This window comes from Bolinopsis microptera, chromosome 3 (assembly GCF_026151205.1).
Source record: "Bolinopsis microptera isolate Bmic1 chromosome 3, MBARI_Bmic_1.0, whole genome shotgun sequence".
NCBI classification, from domain to species: domain Eukaryota; kingdom Metazoa; phylum Ctenophora; class Tentaculata; order Lobata; family Bolinopsidae; genus Bolinopsis; species Bolinopsis microptera.
The window spans coordinates 19,865,851-19,887,497 of NC_087074.1; the positions used below are offsets into that span (position 1 = coordinate 19,865,851).

Below are 21,647 nucleotides of genomic sequence, written 5' to 3' on the forward strand. Positions count from 1 at the left end.
GGACAACTCCCCAAACACTTATACCATAACTTAGATGTGATTCAAATAGAGCATTATATATTTTTAAATATAGTTCAGCAGGTATCGAGTGCCGAATTCTACAGATTGCACCAGTCATGGACCTCAGTTTTTTACGGATGTAGTGCATGTGGGCAGACCAGTTTAGCTTACTATCTATAACAACACCTAAGAATTTGGTATCCTTGACCTGCAACTTTACACCACTATTATAATGTATATATCTGTCAGCTGTGGAACAAAGTTTCTTCCGATTTTTCTCTTACACTTCTAATCCAATGCCACATTTATCAACATTCGATCCATCGGATGGTGATAACGGAGACCTACAAGTTTATTTACTAGAGCTATCTATAATAATTGATGTGGCAGTCATCAAGTCATCAAGAGTCAGAGATTCTCTTGTAAGAGCGTAATTGAACTATAAAATGATACATTAAATCAAATCAAGTGATGCAATTGGCCGAGCACAATAGAAAGGTAACAGATGCTCAAGCTTGGAACTTTTTGATTAACAAATTTTAAACTCACTCCCTGGCCTTGAGGAATTGCGCACAAATTATGTGTTTTATAATTTTTCTCTAGTATTATTTCACCTTATCGCACCACATTTATTGTACAACTCTCACAGTTGCTCTCTATGATTTCCCATTTTTCATTTTGATACCTCAGTCCCAAAACTCCACTCATGTTCAAAGTGCGCTACATGGCCACTGCTCCAATATTAACTCCTTGTTAATTTTCATACTTGTCTCTTGTACCTAGTTACACAACTTCATTTTTAAGGTAATGGATTTACCTGATATAGGAGTTGATGCTTTACCAGATGATGGTGAAAAACCAGGCTATCTACACCAACTCAGGTCTAACCAGTTCTTTGCTGCTGGTTTTGGCTTGGGTGCTCTAGGAGCAGCTACTACAGCTTTAAAGAAACTCAGTGTTGTTGGAATGGGCATCGCCAGACGAAAGTAGGTAACTCAAATTCGATATTTTATAATTACTTGTTTATATCAGCAATAACAATAATGCAGAGCATTATTGGCTAATATAATCAATGGAATTCATTTCATCAAAATTTCAGGCTTTTTGTGTCAGTTGAACTAAACTCAAGAGACCCATCTTATGAGTGGTTCCTCAACTGGATGGCACGCAATGTAAATCACACTCAACATCTGAGTGTTTCGACTGACTTGATAAAACACGATAATGGAACAGTTACCACTAGTTTTGGGTTCTTGCCAAGTACAGGTATTTGCAGCTTATTGTTGTTTTTTTTATTCCACGTAACTGGAAAGCCATAACTAAAATAACGTTTTCAATATCAACTTTCAAATTATCGTTTACGTGAACCTTCTATTCAGGGAGACATTATTTTCGATATAAACGAACTTTCATGTCATGTGAACGAGTAAGAGAGACTAACACACTTGCTAGATCGGGCCAGTTGTGGGAGAGTGTGGTTATAACTATGTTGGGGTACAACCGACACAAATTACTGGGTAATCATACTTCTCAAGAACCAATCTGAACTATTGTTGTTTTCTTAGGGGGGGGGGGGGGGGGGGGCAATGGGTATTTTTTGTGAAACTTGATTTCGAGATAGCAGTTGACCAACAAACTAGGACCAGTGACCGAACTTTTGAGGGGGTCTCAGACCCGAACCGCCAAACGGTGCCCGCGGGGCAGCCACGCCCATATTTGGTCTAATATAGGTCCAATTCAGCCAAATACCCTGAACATGCCCAAAACCCAGGTATAAGGTGCTCTTCTTGTAGCTAGTGGTCTCCTAAACTCGTAAATGAAATTTCATCAAGATTGGACAAAAAATGACTGAGTTATGAGCCAAAAACCATATGCCCATATTTGGGCATACGCATCAAATTTGGTAGATTTCGTCCCATAAATTGGTCAAATATCAATATTTTTGAATGAGACTTACTTTATATGAAAGGTAATATAAGCCTAAACTACATATTCTCTCTAAGTTATTGTCTTATATCTGTTTAAATGTGGATGCTAAGGCGAAAATACCCCAAAAAATGAACAAAATTGCTGGTATCTTCGTTCGCGATATTCGCGGAATTAATTTCATTAATTTGAAAATAACTCAATCAGTTTTCAAAATTTTTGCATGAAATTTTCGGAATCGACTCTAAATCGTATTTCCACCTTATTGTAGGAAGCCGATTTTTGATTTAGGCCAAAATATGGGCATATGGTTTTTGGCTCATAACTCAGTCATTTTTTGTCCAATCTTGATGAAATTTCATTTACGAGTTCAGGAGACCACTAGCTACAAGTAGAGCACATTCAACCTGGATTTTGGGCATGTTCAGGGTATTTGGCTAATTTGGGCCAAATATGGGCGTGGCTCCCCTGCGGGCACCGTCTGGCGGTTCGGGTCCCGGACCCCCTCAAAAGTTCGGTCACTGGTCCTAGTTTGTTGGTCAACTGCTATCTCGAAATCAAGTTTCACAGAAAAATACCCATTGGCCCCCCCCCCCACCCCCGCCCCCGCCCCCCTTAATTCTGATATTCTGCTATACACTAATTCAATGTCAGTTACTAATCTTAACAATCAACATGTATATTCAATGTGTAATGTGTATTTAGGTTATCTCTGAATTAGTAATAGGACCACACTTCTATAATACATGATAGATGATTCATCCCAATTTGAACCGTCCAGAGTTGATGGAAGAAGCAAAATTTGAAGCAGTTCAAAAGATAGAAGGAAGAACAATCGTATATTCTGCGATGGGTAAGAATTAAGATTTTCATTCCATTTATAATATTTCTGTTATAAATATATAATACAGACCATAAATATTACTTTCCACACGTTTTGGTGCTTTATTTTACACTGAATTGATTAATGTAAGTTATTGGTAATTCATTGTGTCAGGCCACGAATGGAGACAGTTTGGTAATCCCCTTCGACAGCGTCCAGTTAGCAGCATATACCTACCATCTCAAGTCAGCAGCAGAGTCCTTAATGACATTCAGGAATTTCTGTCATCACAGGAGTGGTGGGTAAGCATCAGCTTTCATACTTATAACTGAATTCTTGTTAGTTGTTGATTGAATCATTGATTTTGAAATTTAATAACCCCCTTTGTTAAATAAATTGTCATTATTTTACCAAATATTACTACCAGGTATGTAGACCACGGAGTTCCCTACCGACGAGGATACCTGTTTTATGGTGAACCAGGATCTGGTAAAACCAGTTTCATCCACTCTCTGGCAGGTACACTGAGTCTATTGTAACTAATCTCCTTATATGGGCATCACGTGTAAAAGTGTATTGTAACTAATCTCCTTATATGGGCATCACGAGGATACCTGTTTTATGGTGAACCAGGATCTGGTAAAACCAGTTTCATCCACTCTTTGGCAGGTACACCGGGGGGGGGGTGCAGGTACTTTTTTGATGGAACATAACCCTAAAAGTACCCTAGGGGTGGGTGGGTGTTTTATGAAATTTTCGAAAAGTATCATGGTACTTTTTTTGTCCCAAAAAAAAGAAGGGGTACACCAAAACATGATTATAAAAGTACATGGTACTTTTTCATTACCAAAATGTTAGAATTGGGGTTTTCACCACTCTCTGGCAGGTACACTGAGATTCTTTTTGAGCCCCATCTTCACCTGCCTTCACTCTCCCAAAAAAGCTGCTCGAATTATGAGAACTAATTAATACTTTCAACACTACTATGTAAGATATAATTTGAGACTCTCATGATGTATCAAGCCTCATATTGTGGGTTTCCCTTCGTATCCAAATAAAACATATAAGAACTAATTATATAATGTTGTAAACGCAGGAGCGATCGGTTACAATATCTGTGTAGTGAATCTGTCGGAGAAGACGTGGACAGATGATAGATTACAGTACTTGTTTGCGAACTGTCCTGATCGCAGGTCTGCCATTCTAACGTCAAATATAAATGCTATGCTTTTAACATTATAACGTCAAATATAAATGCTATGCTTTTAATCTTAATTCTTCTCCAGAGGACTCAGAAAATAATGAGCATGGTCCATTTTTGAATTTTAATCTAGTACTATCTCCCCAGTATATTGCTTCTAGAAGATGTGGACGCAGCGTTTATAGACAGACAAGCGGAGATACCACGTGGTTACACACGTGCTGATGCTCATCTGTTGTTATCATACAGTGGCCTGCTTAACGCCCTGGACGGGGTGATGAGCAGTGATGCACAGCTAGTCTTTATGACCACTAATCACAAACAGCTCCTCGACCCAGCTCTCATTCGACCGGGCAGGGTGGACGTGCAGGTACATTTATCAAAACACATTTACCGGGCAGGGTGGACGTGCAGGTACATTTCTCAAAACACATTTACCGTGCGATATGAGTTTTAAAATTCTCGAATTTAAGGTATTGTAATTGGGGTTATATCGTTGAAAGTTCTTATTTTATCAATCCTCCGCATAACTAATGAAATTTGCCCGGCAGGAATATTTCGGAAATGCTGTTTCAGAACAGGTTATATCAATGTTGAAACACTTCTTCCCCGACGTCACCGAGGAAGCATGCTCGATATTCTCCAGTCTCGTTCCTGACAATTCTATGAGTATGGCAGAACTACAGGGCATGTTTTTATTGCACAAGGATGACCTAGATTCTCTCATTAATGCTGTTAAGGAGTTAAACTTAAATAACATCGACCCAGCTCTCATTCAACCGGGCCAGGTACGTTCCTGAAGATCTAAATAAATAATAAATAAATAATGGTCTATCTTTTTTTGGGTAGTTTTGAGAAAATGGCAGTCAAATTTTGTTACTATAAGTAGCTTTTGAGTCTATGATCTTGTTTATAGCATATTGAAACATGCTTAATATGAACATTTGTGTTTGTGCGCATCATGTCCACTTACTTTACCAAAATGTAAGTCATTGCAGTGCTCACAGTGATGTACTTTCCTACATAGACCATTATTGCACAAGATGATAACTGACTTAGACCAAAAATCAACTGTAATATAGACCATTGTTGCACCAGCTTTTTATTTACTTACATCACTAAATGATGACATAGACTATTTTTGCACCTTGTATCGATTGATTTCTGAACAACAAAATTATGAAATAGACCATTCTTGAACCCAATAATGTCAAATTGGCCAAATAATTGGGATCTACCGTGATTTTAAAAGGCCGATTTTGTCTAAGAGGCGTTGGACTATTCTTCCAAGCTGGAATTTTAAGATTTTTTCCATGCACTATCATGGATCACTGTGATATATACCTCATGAGATAGCCCATTTTTCACTGAGTTCAAAAATGTAAAAATTTCAAAAACGGTCTATCTCCTGTTAGACCAGTATTGCAGCTGGTCTCACAAATGCACAAAGTAATTTTTGTTTTGTTATAGTAACCTATAATTTCATCAATCTTCAACATGAATTAACAAAATTCCTTCATCAGGAGTATTTCGGGAATGCCGTTTCAGAACATGTTATATCAATGTTGAAACACTTCTTCCCTGACGTCACCGAGGAAGCATGCTCGATATTCTCCAGTCTGGTTCCTGACAATTCTATTAGTATGGCGGAACTACAGGGCATGTTTTTATTGCACAAGGATGACCTAGATTCTCTTGTTAATGCTGTTAATGACTTGAACCTAAATCAAATTAATGATTCTGATAGTTGATAGGTGAAAATATACATAGGTGACCTAAAGAGCGAAAATTGCAGTTTTATTTTGTTTTTGAGAAATTTGATACGTTAATTTATTACTGAATACAGATTGTTATTTGATACTTTTTCTTGTTTTCCTGCTATAAACTTCATTGATCAACATATTTTAAGGAAGAAGCTTTTGGCATATCATTATAATAATATATAATAATAATATATATAAAAATATAAGGATATCAAAGTTTTCATATTTCTCAGATAGTAACCTTAGGACTTCCAAAATTTAACTACTCAATTAAAAAACAACTGTATCACACGATTTTTCAGTCTGGTAGTGTTGAGTCTCATAAATATTTTTCCAGCTCTCTTTTTCCATGTTTTTGCCTCACAGGAGATATTGTGGTCTTTTCTATTGAATATAACTGTAATACATTGATGTAAAGTTTATTTGAATTTTGAAATTAAATAAATTACTAACCAATAACTTAATTACAATAGTATGGTGGAGCAAGTTATTAACAAAGTAAGGGAACCTCCCAATCCTAAGAAGATCTACAGAGCCGCGCTAGAACTGTCCCACCAATGTGACAACGTTTTGAAATCTACTCAGATTCTTGGTGAGCTCCTCACTTCTTACAAAACTGTTATTTCGTGATTCATTTTAATTTAAACTTGAAAATATCAGGAAAATTATATATTGTGGCCTATGTCTTTTGATGACTTGGTGTAAATTGTAAAATGACGAGAAAGGATTAACACTAACTAAGTTTTCTTCCCAGATGAAACAAATAAGTTTTCCTTCCCAGAACTGTTCTCCCCTGATAATGCTGCAATCAGAGACAAATTGCGAACATATGCTGAGCGTCTCATTATTCCGTCCTCTCAATTCTCCAGAAAAGGAGAAGATTTGATTTGGAAGAAAGTATTCTACGATGTTATAACCAGTTGTAGGGCGACTAAAGCTCATTTGGTGAGCGTCATTTCAAGATACTGTCTAGAAAATTTTACAGATGAAAGAAGTTGGAAAATATTTACTAACCTTGCTGATCATTCATATAAACGCTTATTTATTTTTTACAATCTTCTGTAAAACCTTTCTTTCAGTCAAGTCCGGCGAAGCTACCATATAGGGCACATCTCATGTCAGCTGTTGGTTACTATCAACATCTCCTCCTCAAACTTCAGCAACAATACCATCTAAACTTATGTGGGGTTGTTGACTTTGCTCACGACTTTTCCTCTAGCGACACGGTTTGTTTGTTTTTTTGCTCGTTCACATTAGTTGGAGTTTACCACTATTTGTTTGTGACAATTTCCCGAATCTCTTTATTCTGATAAATGTTCATGCAGTCAGCTACCACTATTCTAACAGTAATGTTTTTAGCAGGTTCCAGATGCCATATTAGAGGAAGGAATATCGGCAGTACACAGATGTTTGTTATACCTGGGTGACCTAGCTCGCTATCAAGCTGAAACAGAAGGGATTAATTACAAGTCTATATCAGCTCGATTTTATCACCAGGTACCTATTGTATTAGTTGTTTTTAGTTTTTTATTGTTGTATATGACGTGTATACAACCAATGTTTGTCATCTAACACAAAATTTCGGATTGTTTCTTAATAGACTCAACGATGAGAATGTTCTAATGAAGGCAAATAGATAAATCACTTATCGAAATTTCTACGTCATTCTCATATTCTCAAATTATTTGTTATATAGTAGTGTTGACAACATCGTCTTGTTTAACTTTTAACCTGTTTTCTCTCCAGGCACTGTTAATCTGTCCGAAGGAGGGGCGGCCACATAACCAGTTAGGCACACTCGCTGGTATTAATTATGAGGGATTGGAAGCTGCATACCATTACATGAAGTGTCTCTCCAGCAAGGTGAACTGTTTTATTTTTAAATATTTTAACAACTACCATAGTCAACTAGCATAGTCAACCATTTATCTGTTTATTTCGATCGACCAAAGTTAGTATTATAAGTTTGACCAATTGATGAAAAAACAATTTATTGATTAATTAACTAATTTAAAACAGATTAATTAACTAATTTAAAACAGATCCCGTTTCCCGGAGCTGGTGATAATCTGAAAGGAATATTCAACAAGACCGTCTCCGTATCTAAGGATGTCATGTGCAGTCCTGAATCTTACCCTCCCACACGACGATTTCTAATCTGTTTCCTTCTATTGGCTGATAAATTGTCCGGACCTGTTTCCATGTCAGAGGTTAGTAATTATTTACTACAACTATATACTAGTTACTATATACTAGTTACTACAACTAGTTACTACAACTAGTTACTTGTGAATTTTATCCGAATCCACATTTTTGATTAGGTCTTATGATGGAAAACACACATACTTGTAATTGGATGGATATTATTATCTGTAGCAATGAATAGTAAATCCAAATCCTCAGTGAATAACAAGTTAATTGTGAGTGTGATGGTTACCTCTAGGCTCTACGTAGTTTCGTGTTCATGAAGCGGCTGATTTGAGAGTTCCCGTCGGTCACAGCCATAAAATCACTTGAGCGTAGCGCGCATAACCTTTTTCTTGAACTAATGCCGTTAAAAAGCATTTAGTTTCCTCACATGTTGCGGCGCGCGGACCAAACTAGGCGACCAACGAACCTGAAGCTTAAAGTTCCATATCATTTCAAAATGTTCGATCCAAATTTTTTCCATTTCACCCTTTTGTAAAAAGGCAATAGTGAAAGGTTACGAATGGTCGTTTTTGCAGAAAGACGTGGATTTTGGAGATTGCGGTAGGTGGGTCAAATATATGTCGTGTTCCTTCCGTATGTTACCAAGCAACGAAAAATTTGCGCGCGCGAGGATTGCTTGCGGAAATGTGATGTATAGATAGCCTGTGATCTATGGATGCGCGGCGCGACTGTGTTTTAATGTATACGATGTAATTATAATGTATTAATATTATGTTATAAGCCCAATTTGTACGTGGTACGCGTAGTGTATTGATGTGTAAACAAGTTTAGTTTACCTTTGCTTACAATTTCTTGAATTACAAATGCAAGTTAACGGCAATTGAACTAAATTTCAAATGTTTCCCGTATTTAATGCATAATTTATCAATATTATTATCATGAAGATTGAAGTGAGCTTATTGGAGGTTATACTTAAATTTATAGTAAATGTGGAATGGAAATCTATCGTCCGCCAAAACGAAACAACGGGCGCAATTCTTGTTCTTGTATGTAATAAAACTGAATTACAGGTTGATCAACTTGTTCGTGGTTTGGGCGGAGATTTTGCCGATTGTTACACTGATAACAGACAACCATTTCCTCCGGCACTCGTTTTGAAGGTATGCTATTGAACTTACTTCGTTTGTAAAATTTCCAATGTACACATAATAAATTCACTATTAAGTAATTCCAACTCCTTTTGCAGCACTGAACGTCAAAGATTTGAATAAAGTATTATATTTGTAAACAAGGTTACTTCAGATAGTGACAATGGCAATCATGTTGGCGGAGAACGCACTGGCACCCGGCGTAGACACAGTGCAACCCAAACTTATCCCAGCTCTGGTTATAGAATTGATGACGACAATACTAACGGTCACAATACAGCAGCTAGGGGAGAAGTTATCGTCCCCCGATAACCAGTTCCAGAGTTTACAAATCAGCGGGAATGTCGAGGAGGAGAGGAGCGTTGTTATGCTTCATGTTATTTCTACTCAGTCCCTTCTTCTCCCTCTTAAAATTCTAGGTATTCAATCGATATTTCGCTATTTGTATTTGATGTGTTAAAAGCTAGAAAATTCTATTACTGAGTGAGGAACTGTCTCGGATCAAGGGAATGGGGGGGGGGCCAACCATATTAAAGTATATTAAAGTATATCCCCGGGTCAAAATCGGAAAAAATCCTACATTTTAATATACTTTAATATACCTACAATTAGAAGATTTATATTCTTCGTTAAGATTTACATGATGAACTATATTTTTCACTCAGATTCGCAAGATAAGCCTGTTTTAGGACTAGTACATGAATTTCCATCCAGATTGGTCAAAAATTGGCTGAGCTATGAGCTTTAAAAAATATGCCCATATTTGGGCATACGCTTTTGTCCAAATTCGCTTTTGCCCAAATTCGATAAAATTTCAATATTTTTTAATGAGACTAACTCTATGTGAAAGATATAACTCAGTGTTTGTTGGATATAGTGGATACTAAGTAAAAAGACCTCCATGAACAAAATTGGGAAAATTGCACATAATATCTCGGTTCAGAATACTAGCCAAAATAACTTCATTAAAATTGAAATAACTCCATCAGTTTTCAATATTTTTTCAAGAACTTTTTGGAATCGATTAAGGATTGCATTTCAAGCTTATTTTGGGCAACAATTTTTGATGCAGGCCTCCAAGGAGATAGGGATATATTAAAGTATATTAAAGTATATTAAAGTATATTAAAGTATATCCCCGGGTCAAAATCGGGAAAAATCCTACATTTTAATATACTTTAATATGGTTGGCCCCCCCCCCCCCCCCCCAGGGAATGTTCTAGTGCCAAAACTCTTATCGAATTAAAACAAAAAATGTATTACGTCACAAAAAGCGTCAAGTTTCATAAATCGTAAGATTCCTGTCTGTACTAACCGGAACTATTGCAGGTGATTGGATAAAAGCTCGTCACCAGTTGATAGCACAAGATCTGACGGGTACATTCTGGGCCCAGTTCGGTGATCTGCTCAACCTGTTCCCTCACACACGTGATTTAGAGCGGATTGTAAAGGAAGGATTCAGTCAGTCACAACAGCAACAGAAGATAGCCCTACCTGAAGACGTGGCTTTGCGGGGTCTTGCTCCGTTGTCAACTCTTCATAGTCAGCTGGAGTTCCCTCCCATGTCACCAGGTTAGCAAATAGAAGTCAGTTATTTTATTTTGAAAGTTATGATTTTTAAACTTAAACTCGAATGCCTTTATTAATTATTTCTTTAATATTTCCCTCGTCATCTTGTTTTATCATTGGAAATCCCAAAAATGGATTCCGTGAATTTTTAAAAGTCCTGGATTGACAGTATCCTAGTTCTGAAATTTACATTCATTAAACCTGCAGATTTGAATCTACTCGACGAGTTCGCCCTGAGATTATTGTGTTTAAAATCTGTTGGTCAGTTTGCTGCTCAACTCAGACCTCGACCAGGACTTCAGTACGATCTCAACAGTGATCTCTACTCTTCTCTCCTCGCTAAACCTCAGTTAGTTTAATTTACTGTGCTCTTTCGCCTCGCTAAACCTCAGTCAGTTTAATTTACTGTGCTCTTTCGCCTCGCTAAACCTCAGTCAGTTTAATTTACTGTGCTCTTTCGCCTCGCTAAACCTCAGCAAGGTTACGTCTGGTTATTTATAAGGATTTATAATGATCTATATACCCAGGGTGCGGTCTATGATAACAGACCGTGAACGAACAATGAAAGCGATGGCACACAGACGTTTACAATCAGAAATAAAGGGGCTAGAGTACTCAGGTAGGAATTAAATCTCATTGTTTTGGGTTTTATTAATTTAAAAGTAACAGCAATATTTCCACAACTAATTTCTTCTATAATAGCTAGATAACGAAATTTCCCTCTGAAATATACAGTTTCGAATTTTGAAACGTAACATGAGATTAATACTATACTAGACTTTTTATTTATATCACAGTCCTAGACACCAACCCAAAGAATTGAGATGTGTATATAATCTTTGGGGCGACCATTATTGTGTCCGTATGGTGACAGGTACTGTACAAGCCTGTTGCTCTCACAAAACTGGAATATTTTGAGTGTTTTGTAAGCCTCGTCTGGATCACAGTAGAGAGGAACTCGTGTAGTTTTACTGACGGAGTTCTGACCTACATGAACAACGTTCCAAGCATAAACGTAAGTCTGGTAGTGGTAGTTACGATATAAGGGCTTGTCACAAAATACCTCTGGCATTTTGTTCTGAAACAGCTTGACTGTGAACTTTAATTCTGTCGCGGGATTTCGATGTCGAGCGTCTGTTACAGGGGGTGGTAAGATCGTCGCCTTACCTGTGAGCACTATTTCTGAATCCTCGAATACAACCTCAGCCAGGCTCAGATATAAATTCGAGTTGTCATTTTGGATTTGGCGGTTAAAAGTATTTTGGAGTGTTGGGGACAGATTGGATAGAACGGTCAGCACGTAGTTCGAGTAGTAACCATTTAAATTCATATTCTCCGGTCCTTTTGAGAAATTAGAAATAACCTGTGAAACAAATTTTTCAACAAAGTCCATGTCAAATGATGGTTTGTTGGCAGTGAGCCAAGAAAGAAGACACTCGATAACACAGAACTGGTCTGATTTATCTGTAAATCCTGTAGAAAGCACAGACATTCCATCTGCCTCTAGGATCTTCCAGCAAAAGTAAAGACTGCCATTTTCTTTCATGAATTTTAACGACTGAAGCACGGTTATCTTCTCGTTTATGTTCATTTTGTACCTGTTTAAACGCTTGTACTCTTGCAATGTGATATTTTCGAATTCTTCCATTTTCTCGAATAGACCCTCGAATTGAGCACGAGGACACAAACACATTGCAGTTGAGATTTCAGGCATATCCTAGAGAATTGAGAAAAATGTTGTAGCTTGACTGGTTTATGATCATCTTAACCCACGGAATATAATTAGGGATGAGATGCTGGTGAAGCAGTATAGCTAGTAGTTCCTTCTTGTCTGCTACTTCTGAGATAACACATTCCATAGCCCTTTCGAGGTCCTGGTATCTTGTATCAGTGCTATCAGAGTGTATTAGACGGACTAGATGTTCTCCAATAAACAGTCTACTTGGTTTATAAACCTCTTCTTTGAGGGATTCTATAGAGGTTGTCTTTGTAGGTGTCTTACCACCAAATGCTTTGACTGCAACTATAGAACTATCAACAAGCCTACATTGTCCAAATTCCATTTATTTTCGGACATCCAATCCAAGATTTGTTTTCGAGCTCCGGGAATATCAAAAGCAACCATGAACTTTAGAATATCTTGAAAGTTTTCTTCAGTAAGCTTAACCGATCCACCGTGAAGGATAGACAAACATTCTCGCACATGTTTATTATCTGCTAGCAATAATTGATTGTCCTCCTTTATGAATTGTCTGAGCACAGGACTGTGTTGAACTAACAACGCTGCATTGCATTTAATGGTTCCTGATTCTGTGATAACTTCAACTGGATCATCAAATTCATTGTTTTCAAGGAAGAAAGTGAAGTCAGTGTTGAAATCAAGCTTAACAGTCATTTGCATCTCTGCAAATGCTTTATTTTCAGCGATTTACTTGAATGGGTTTTATTTATATGGGGATATAATGATTGAGACTCCTTAGGACTTCTAAGGAAAACCCAACGGTAAATTTATTTTTGAGTTTGCACTTCATCCCCACAGCCCCTTATACACCACGACTAATATTTTAGTCCTAATTAAATTCGGCTCATTCACTAATATTACGATGCTTGAAAAGAAAAATAAACCCAAGGAAAAAATACGCAAACTGCTCCAATTCTAGTGGTGAAACACTCCACATCATCCGATACTAGCTCACCGATGCCCATCCTATAGATCCGTTACAAACTTACAAAATGCACATATACAAGCACTGTTCACTCATCTAGATTTTGCCTTAAGCTCAATATATTTGACTGTCAATAAAAACTTGTGAGTAGTATTAAGTCTATTAACCGACGCGAAAATTCGTGATTTGATTTGTCCGTCCGCGTCACCGTGTTGTGACTTGACTGCCATTTTATATATCCAAGTCATTCCAGCATTATTTTAACGTGATTTGTTTATATAACTTGTTCATTTATAACCAATCTAAAACAGACAATGACTCGATGGTATAAATTACATGCTGCTAGAATACTAGTGCTGCTAGATCCCCGATTATTACATTGCTTCTAGAAAGAAAGACTCTCAGGTCAATGATCGGGGCTTCACGACAACTATATGTTTTAAACCTAAGGAGACTAAGCTATGATGAGAAAGCGTTCTATAACAGTCCAGTTCACTGCACTGTGGATGATAACGTCTTGTGATACGAATTGCACTTCATACTCCAGTAGGTATCAAGATCTTTCTTCATCACGTATGTAACCCTCATAATGTTTATAAACAACTAATTTCAGTGTCCGCTAACCAGTACGATTCCCCTATAATGTTTATAAACAACTAATTTCAGTGTCCGCTAACCAGTACGATTCCCCTATAATGTTTATAAACAACTAATTTCAGTGTCCGCTAACCAGTACGATTCCCCTATATGTTTATAAACAACTAATTCAGTGTTCGCTAACCAGTACGTAAACCCAATATTGTCTTATAAACAACTAATTTCAGTGTCCGCTAACCAGGACGATTTCCCCTATAAATGTTATAAACACTATTTCAGTGGTCCGCTAAACAGTACGATTCCCCTATAATGGTTTTATTAACAACTAATTTCAGTGTCCGCTAACAGTACGAGTCCCTATAATGTTATAAACAAGCTATTTCAGTGTCCGCTTAACCAGTACGAGTCCCTATTAAGGTTTATAAACAAAACTAATTTCAGTGTCCGCTAACCAGTACGATTCAACCATATCAGCATGATGCCTGTTATAAACAAACTAATTTCAGTGTCCACTAACCAGTACGTAACCCCTACAATGTTTATTAACAACTAATTTCAGTGTCCGCTAACCAGTACGATTCCCCTATAATGTTTATAAACAAAACTAATTTCAGTGTTCCCGCTCACCAGTACGGGGGATTCCCCTATAATGTTTATAAACAACTAATTTCAGTGTCCGCTAACCAGTACGTAACCCCTATAATGTTTTATAAACACAATATTTCAGTGTCCGCTCTAACCAGTACCGTAACCCCTATAATGTTTATAAACAACTTAATTTCAGAGTCGCTAACCAGTACGTTCCCTATAATGTTTATAAACAAATGTTTCAGTGTTCCGCTACTAAACCAGTACGTAACCCCTTTATGTTTTAGAAACAATAATTTCAGTGTCCGCTAAACCAGTACGTAACCCCCTATAATGATTTATATAAACAACTAATTTCAGTGTTCCCGCTAACAGTACGAGTCCCCTATAATGTTTATAAACAACTAATTTCAGTGTCCGCTAACCAGTACGTAACCCCTATAATGTTTATAAACAACTAATTTCAGTGTCCGCTAACCAGTACGTTACCCCTATAATGTTTATAAACAACTAATTTCAGTGTCCGCTAACCAGTACGATTCCCCTAGAATTGTTTTATAAACAACCTAATTTCCGTGTCCGCAACCAGTACGATTCCCTGTCTCCATTCCTAGTACCAGTTACCAGTACCGTGTGTCTTCATCTTAGAACTGTGAAACTACTGGTAGCTACTCAGCGCAGTGTTATCATAATCCCCAAACAGGTTACTAATGAAAGATATGGATAATCTTCTTTTTATAGTCTTCTTTTCAATTGTTGGCAATCGTTTTTTTACTTAATAGGGACAAACCTGGGTATTTCTATAATTTTAGCCTAGAATTGAAATTCGGCCACAATGAAGATGTAATTAAACGTAGTGTAACATGGGGGTTTAAAAAAATAAAAAACAAACTTTTTTTTTTAGTAGTAACACATCACCACCATTCCGCAGGTGATACAAGATCTTGACAGTTTGAAAAAGAGCCGCGAGAACCATTACGCCAGAGATGCTATAAAATATTTCGAGAGCATGTTCAAGAATGGGAACTGGTGGCTGCGAGGGCAGGGTGACCAAGAGTTTATGTCGGTCAGTTCGGGCGCTGTGATTCTTGCGGGACGATGTAGCTACAATACTTTTAGATACAACATCATCCTTGAACTTAGCTTCACATTTGCGATTCCAGATAAATGACTATGTTCCCCCAGATAAAATATCAAGCTCCAACTAACCTCTCCTCCATTCCAGGTAAAAGAACCAGCTCCAAGCCCGGAAATGGCGGGGTTCCTGTCCGTGTTGTCCTGTTGTCTGTACCTGGCTAACAAGAGTCAGGGTATTGTTACGCTGCTGGTTCCTGATGACGCTGTCTCCGCTGCTAAAAACCACAAAAACTGCAATGCTCCTAACAATTATACTGGTTTGTAGTTTCGTAACTTGATTTACTAATAATCTGTTAAACATTAATATGGAGCTACCTTATCGGACTTTATTTGAATGGACATTAAGTGGGCGCTGAAGTCCCTTCCGTTCATAATTATGACCGTTCAAATAAAGTCTGTCGACGGTCCGTTTACGTCCAAGTCAAACTCCTTTCAATTATTTTCCCAAAAAGTATTCCATTACAAACTTATTATCCAGGAAATGTATAATTTCCGTCTATTTTGATTTCTTTCGGACTATGATATCATTGGATCATTGAATAGAAACAAGTTATTATAAAAAATGTTGTATGTAAAGTAAAGTAATGTATTAATACAGGAAGTTTACCGGTGGGGAGGGAAACACTGATGGAGCTAGCCAAAAGTTTACGGTATCAGAGTCCGAGGGTAGCCCTGGAGTTCTACAGCAAATGGCTAATGAGCAACAGCATGTGGAAAGATCTGGTCGCGGGGCAAAATGATGGCACTGATAGCTCTTTAGTATTTAAAATTATTTGAAACAAGCCTGCTTAACAAAAGACTGATATTTATTAAAGATGGGTGTGAGACTCAATTTTATTACAGTAACTTTTAACACTCTCCGATTGAATGATTTAGCGAATATGATACAGCTGAAGACTTGAATCTTAAACTTATGTTCTTAGTTTGACATAGATATTTTAAAACTTTTGTGATATTTTTTTTGAAGATGCAGTCAAATTGTTATTGCTGTAAAAATTAATTACATTTCTGGTTTCCACTTTTCAATCGATGTTTTATCGTTAAAAAAAAGTATGCTTATTAACTGGTCCGAAATTGTAACGTAATAGGGGAACGGGGACAATTTTGGTCATTATATGCAAGCCTCTTGATTTATAACATCAGCGCAAGCGTATCCAAAATGAAATCCACTGGCTTACCTACAAGGCTTACCGAATCACAAAATATTATTCGGTCAACCGGACACAAATTTTACAGTTTTGATTGAATTTCTCACCTGTTACCAATTAGTCAATCAAGTATAGTATTGAAGCTAAAATTACTACTACTACTACTACTACTACTATGTCGGAACTAAGTCGATCTAGCAGATAACCCTCCATTATATCCCGGTACGCATCTCAGGTTCGCAGTTCCTCTTTTAGGTGTTTGTCCCAACTTCACTTCAGTAACATAGACAAAGTAGCACTAGCTTTGTCTTGGTCGGCCTTGCTGTGCTTCATCCCATGAATTAGGTTCCATAATACTAAATCACTGGCAAGTAGCTCAGGGTGTCAGCTGCAGTGTCCCGCCATTTTTTCGTCTCCTGCCTTCGTACTTGTTTGACAGCCCTTCAGCCTTTGTTAAGACTACCATACAAAGTTCTATTGCTAACCCACTATCAGTCCACAGCAGAAAGCTTAAAACAAACGAAAAGTTTGCATTTTCAAAAGGCTGGTCCCATTTTCAATATGAAATTATTCCGAACACAATTTGACGGACTGGATGACATTTTTGCCACAAATCAATTAGTCAGTTATCAATGTGATATGAAACCAAATTAGGAACAGGAGTCAAAATCCAGCATGAAATGGACAAAAATCATATGTCCAATCTCTGTCCAATTTTCAGTTTTTGAAGATGAAATTTCCGGACCGAAATTTTAAACTTTTGACTGGATTTTTTGACCTTGCAAAATAAGTAAGTCAACTATAACTGGCATTGACAGATGAGGGTGCTGGAAGTTGATTTGGTTCGGACAGAAGCCCACAGCAGAAAGCTTAATCAAAACGAAAAGTAGCATTTTCAAAAGTCTGTCCCATTTCGAAATATGAAATTTCTGAACACAATTTGACAGATTGGATAAAATTTTGCCCACAACATTTAGTCAGTTATTGCTGATGGTATGGAAACCAAAGTGAGGTACTGGGAGTTAAAATCCCGCACCCCCCCCCCCCCCCCCCCAACCTTGCCCCAAATCCAATATGAATTTTTATCCAGATTAAACTAAAAATGACTGAGTTATGAGCCAAAACCTATATGCCCATATTCAGGCATGTGATAAATTTTGGCCCATAAATTGGTCAAATATCAATATTTTGAATGATACTAACGTTATATGAAAGGTAAGCCTAAACTACATATTCTCTGTGAGTTATAGCTTTATATCATATGAACATGAAATTAGGTCGGTCCGACCTAATTATATTTTCGTGACAGTAAGAATCATTTGTTCGGGTTCGGGACTCTACGGCGTAAGACTCATTTGTTCACCGCGATCCAACCACATTGTTACCTACGCACACCCAGAACTCGCCCAAAGTATTTATTAAGCAGTAAAACAATAAAACAAATAAAACTCAAACTGTCCTCCTATACTAAGGATACTAAGGATCCTTCACATTATATATCGCATAAGCCATATTTTGACCTTGAGTACATCAGCGCAAGCGTATCCAAAATGAAATCCACTGGCTTACCTACTAGGCTTACCGAATCACAAAATATTAATTCGACAAATATTATTCGGTCAAACGGGGCTCTTACTAATTCGCTCGCCCAAAAATTTCACGTGACTTTGGTTTTTATGGTTTTGCAGCTGTACAAAACGGCTTTACATAAACCCTAATCCCAACACTAACCCTAACCATAACCCCGAAGCTATCCATAACCCTTATTCTTAACTGTAACACAACTCTAAGTCTAGGCCTAACCCTAACCCGAGCCATAAACGATCGAACTCATGTTTTACTAGCATGTCACGTGACCAAAACGGTTTTTTGCCCATAACTCTCCAGGGAAGTATTTTTACCTTACGTCATCAGGGGTGATTCGAAATCAGCGTCCAAAAATACATACACAATTTCATACCCAAGGGGCCTTTTCACAAGAATTTTCTTAAAATTTGGGAGAGCGATTTTGGGACACAAATTTTACAGTTTTGACTGAATTTCTCGCCTGTTACCAATTAGTCACTCAAGTATTATAGGTGGCATATAACACGATTGAGGTGCTGGAAGTATGATTGAGGTCGGAGGAAGCCCACAGCAGAAAGCTTAACGAAAAGAAAAGTTGTATTTTCAAAAGTATTGGAAAATTCACATTTTCCAAATTCTGTCCCATTTTCAAATATGAAAATTTCCGAACACAAATTAGACAGATTGGATGGTTTTTTTGCCCAGATACCAATTAGTCTGTAAATTGATGATGGTATGAAACGAAATTGAGGTACTGAAAGTGAAAATCCCGAAGAAAATTGAAAAATCATATTTTCCCATTTTCGGTTTTTGAAGATGAAATTTCCAGGACCTAAATTTTACAGTTTTGACTGATTTTTTCACCCGCAACCAATTAGTAAGTCAACTATAGATGGCATATGACACGATTGAGGTGCTGGAAGTTTGATTCCGGTCGGAAGAAGCCCACAGCAGAAAGCTTAACAAAACGAAAAGTTGCATTTTCAAAAGTCTGTCCCAATTTCATATACGAAATTTTCTGAACACAAATTTGACAGATTGGATGAAATTTTTGCCAACAAACCAATTAGTCAGTTTTTTAAATAATTGATGATGGTATGAAACCAAATTGAGGTACTGGGAGTCAAAATCCCGCATAAAATTGCAAAATCATATTGGCCCAATTTCTGTCCCATTTTCAGTTTTTGAAGATGAAATTTCCAGGACCGAAATTTTACAGTTTTTACTGTTTTTTTGACCTGCAACCAATTAGTAAGTCAACTATAAATGGCATATGACACGATTGAGGTGCTGGAAGTTTGATTTCGGTCGGAAGAAGCCCACAGCAGAAAGCTTAACAAAACGAAAAGTTGCATTTTCAAAAAGCTGTCCCATTTTCAAATATGAAAGTTTCTGAACCCAAATTTGACAGATTGGATAAAATTTTTGCCCACAAACCAATTAGTCAGTTAATTGATGATGGTATGAAACCAAATTGAGGTACTGGGAGTCAAAATCCCGCACAAAATTGCAAAATCATATATTGGCCCAATTTCTGTCCCATTTTCAGTTTTTGAAGATGAAATTTCCAGGACCGAAATTTTACAGTTTTTACTGTTTTTTTGACCTGCAACCAATTAGTAAGTCAACTATAATTGGCATATGAAACGATTGAGGTGCTGGAAGTTTGATTTCGGTCGGAAGAAGCCCACAGCAGAAAGCTTAACAAAACGAAAAGTTGCATTTTCAAAAGGCTGTCCCATTTTCAAATATGAAATTTTCTGAACCCAAATTTGACAAACTGGATGACATTTTTGCCCACAAACCAATAAGTCAGTTAATTGATGATGGTATGAAACCAAATTGAGGTACTGGGAGTCAAAATCCCGCATAAAATTGCAAAATCATGTTGTCCCAATCTCTGTCCCATTTTCAGTTTTTGAAGATGAAATTTCCAGGACCGAAATTTTACAGTATTTACTGTTTTTTTTTACCTGCAACCAATTAGTAAGTCAACTATAAATGGCATATGACACGATTGAGGTGCTGGAAGTTTGATTCCGGTCGGAAGAAGCCCACAGCAGAAAGCTTAACAAAACGAAAAGTTGCATTTTCAAAAGCTGTCCCATTTTCAAATATGAAATTTTCTGAACCCAAATTTGACAAACTGGATGACATTTTTGCCCACAAACCAATAAGTCAGTTAATTGATGATGGTATGAAATTGAAACCAAATTGAGGTACTGGGAGTCAAAATCCCGCATAAAATTGCAAAATCATATTGTCCCAATCTCTGTCCCATTTTCAGTTTTTGAAGATGAAATTTCCAGGACCGAAGATTTACAGTTTTTACTGATTTTTTCACCTGCAACCAATAACTAATAAGTAAGTCAAATATAAATAACATATGATTATGACACGATTGGGGTGCCCAAATTTGACAGACTGGATGACATTTTTGCCCACAAACCAGTCAGTTAATTGATGATGGTATGAAACCAAATTGATGTGCCACACGTTTTGTGGCATACTGATAGAATAAACTATTTCATTTATTATGATCTTTTGAAAATGTCCCCAGAATAGACTCGCCAGTCGCCACCCGACTACCATCAGCCTTACTTTTCTTTGTTTTCAATTATGAAAGAAATGTAAACTGTTTGAAACGCGACGTTCGATTGTTTAAAGCATCGCTATTGGACTCATAGTTGTGCCACATCGGCTTTATGAATCTGTGATACTGTGCATCTATTTTTACTATAGCGGTTGAGAACATTTCATCCATACCTCATATAAGCCTTATATGATAGTAATAAGGACCCATACCATCATCTAAGGACCGGTTTTAACCGTTTTGGAGACAAAATTGTAGTTGTATCGCGTAAACTGCCGCAGTAAGGAAATCTTCTTATGCCTAAAAAGTCACCGGCTACTACTAGCCTACATTTACTTTGCCTTAGACCGCAATACAAGCAGGAATTACAGATAAACGGTAAATAATTTGAAAAGCGAACCCACTCCCAGGTTTCGAGAGCCTAGTAATTCTCTGTGCGCTTATACTTATAGTTATAGTTATTTGGCGCAATGCACAATGAGCAACCGATCTCGTTTACAGAGGTAAACCCTTATTTTATCCCACGTGATTTGGCTGGCTAGCTTCTATGTGCGTATTTCTGAAAGGAAGAAGTTGTAGTACTAGTAATAGTATAGATTAACAAGAATGCCACCATTTCCATCGTAACTTACACGGTTTTCATCTTTTTAAATACGTTTTACTTAAACACTGTTAAAGACTATGCTTAAAATAGCCCTCAATAATGTAGCCAGGAAAACAAGTTAAATATCCAGGATATTTGTTATCTGCTAATCAGAATACCATGGCTAT

At 37.2% G+C, this 21,647-nt stretch overlaps 2 protein-coding genes across 2 annotated transcripts; both read left to right on the forward strand.

Annotated features, from left to right (window-relative positions):
* Positions 1-802: 802 nt before the first annotated feature.
* Positions 803-5,701, forward strand: LOC134813276 (mitochondrial chaperone BCS1-like). The gene is made up of 10 exons (XM_063820966.1): positions 803-986; positions 1,100-1,266; positions 1,380-1,517; positions 2,708-2,779; positions 2,924-3,047; positions 3,177-3,268; positions 3,846-3,942; positions 4,098-4,320; positions 4,502-4,738; positions 5,474-5,701. Exons 1-10 carry the CDS (start codon positions 808-810, stop codon positions 5,699-5,701), a joined length of 1,557 nt encoding a protein of 518 aa, XP_063677036.1. The 5' UTR covers positions 803-807.
* A 486-nt stretch (positions 5,702-6,187) lies between these two features.
* On the forward strand, positions 6,188-16,346 carry LOC134813277 (nonsense-mediated mRNA decay factor SMG5-like). Its single transcript, XM_063820967.1, has 16 exons — positions 6,188-6,305; positions 6,468-6,658; positions 6,793-6,939; positions 7,073-7,210; positions 7,460-7,576; positions 7,756-7,923; positions 8,935-9,024; positions 9,167-9,431; positions 10,342-10,584; positions 10,789-10,930; positions 11,109-11,200; positions 14,953-14,960; positions 15,016-15,135; positions 15,364-15,498; positions 15,658-15,826; positions 16,168-16,346. The coding sequence occupies exons 1-16, from the start codon at positions 6,188-6,190 to the stop codon at positions 16,344-16,346; spliced, it is 2,322 nt and encodes a 773-aa protein (XP_063677037.1).
* The last annotated feature ends 5,301 nt before the right edge of the window (positions 16,347-21,647 follow it).

Bases quoted from the DNA above. Each gene is read 5' to 3' on its own strand.
- LOC134813276 (XM_063820966.1), top strand. From the start codon at position 808: ATGGATTTACCTGATATAGGAGTTGATGCTTTACCAGATGATGGTGAA. The intron at 987-1,099 runs GTAGGTAACTCA...TCAAAATTTCAG, and splicing joins ATGGGCATCGCCAGACGAAA to GCTTTTTGTGTCAGTTGAAC. The intron at 1,267-1,379 runs GTATTTGCAGCT...CCTTCTATTCAG, and splicing joins TGGGTTCTTGCCAAGTACAG to GGAGACATTATTTTCGATAT.
- LOC134813277 (XM_063820967.1), top strand. From the start codon at position 6,188: ATGGTGGAGCAAGTTATTAACAAAGTAAGGGAACCTCCCAATCCTAAG. The intron at 6,659-6,792 runs GTGAGCGTCATT...CCTTTCTTTCAG, and splicing joins GGGCGACTAAAGCTCATTTG to TCAAGTCCGGCGAAGCTACC. The intron at 10,585-10,788 runs GTTAGCAAATAG...TTAAACCTGCAG, and splicing joins GTTCCCTCCCATGTCACCAG to ATTTGAATCTACTCGACGAG.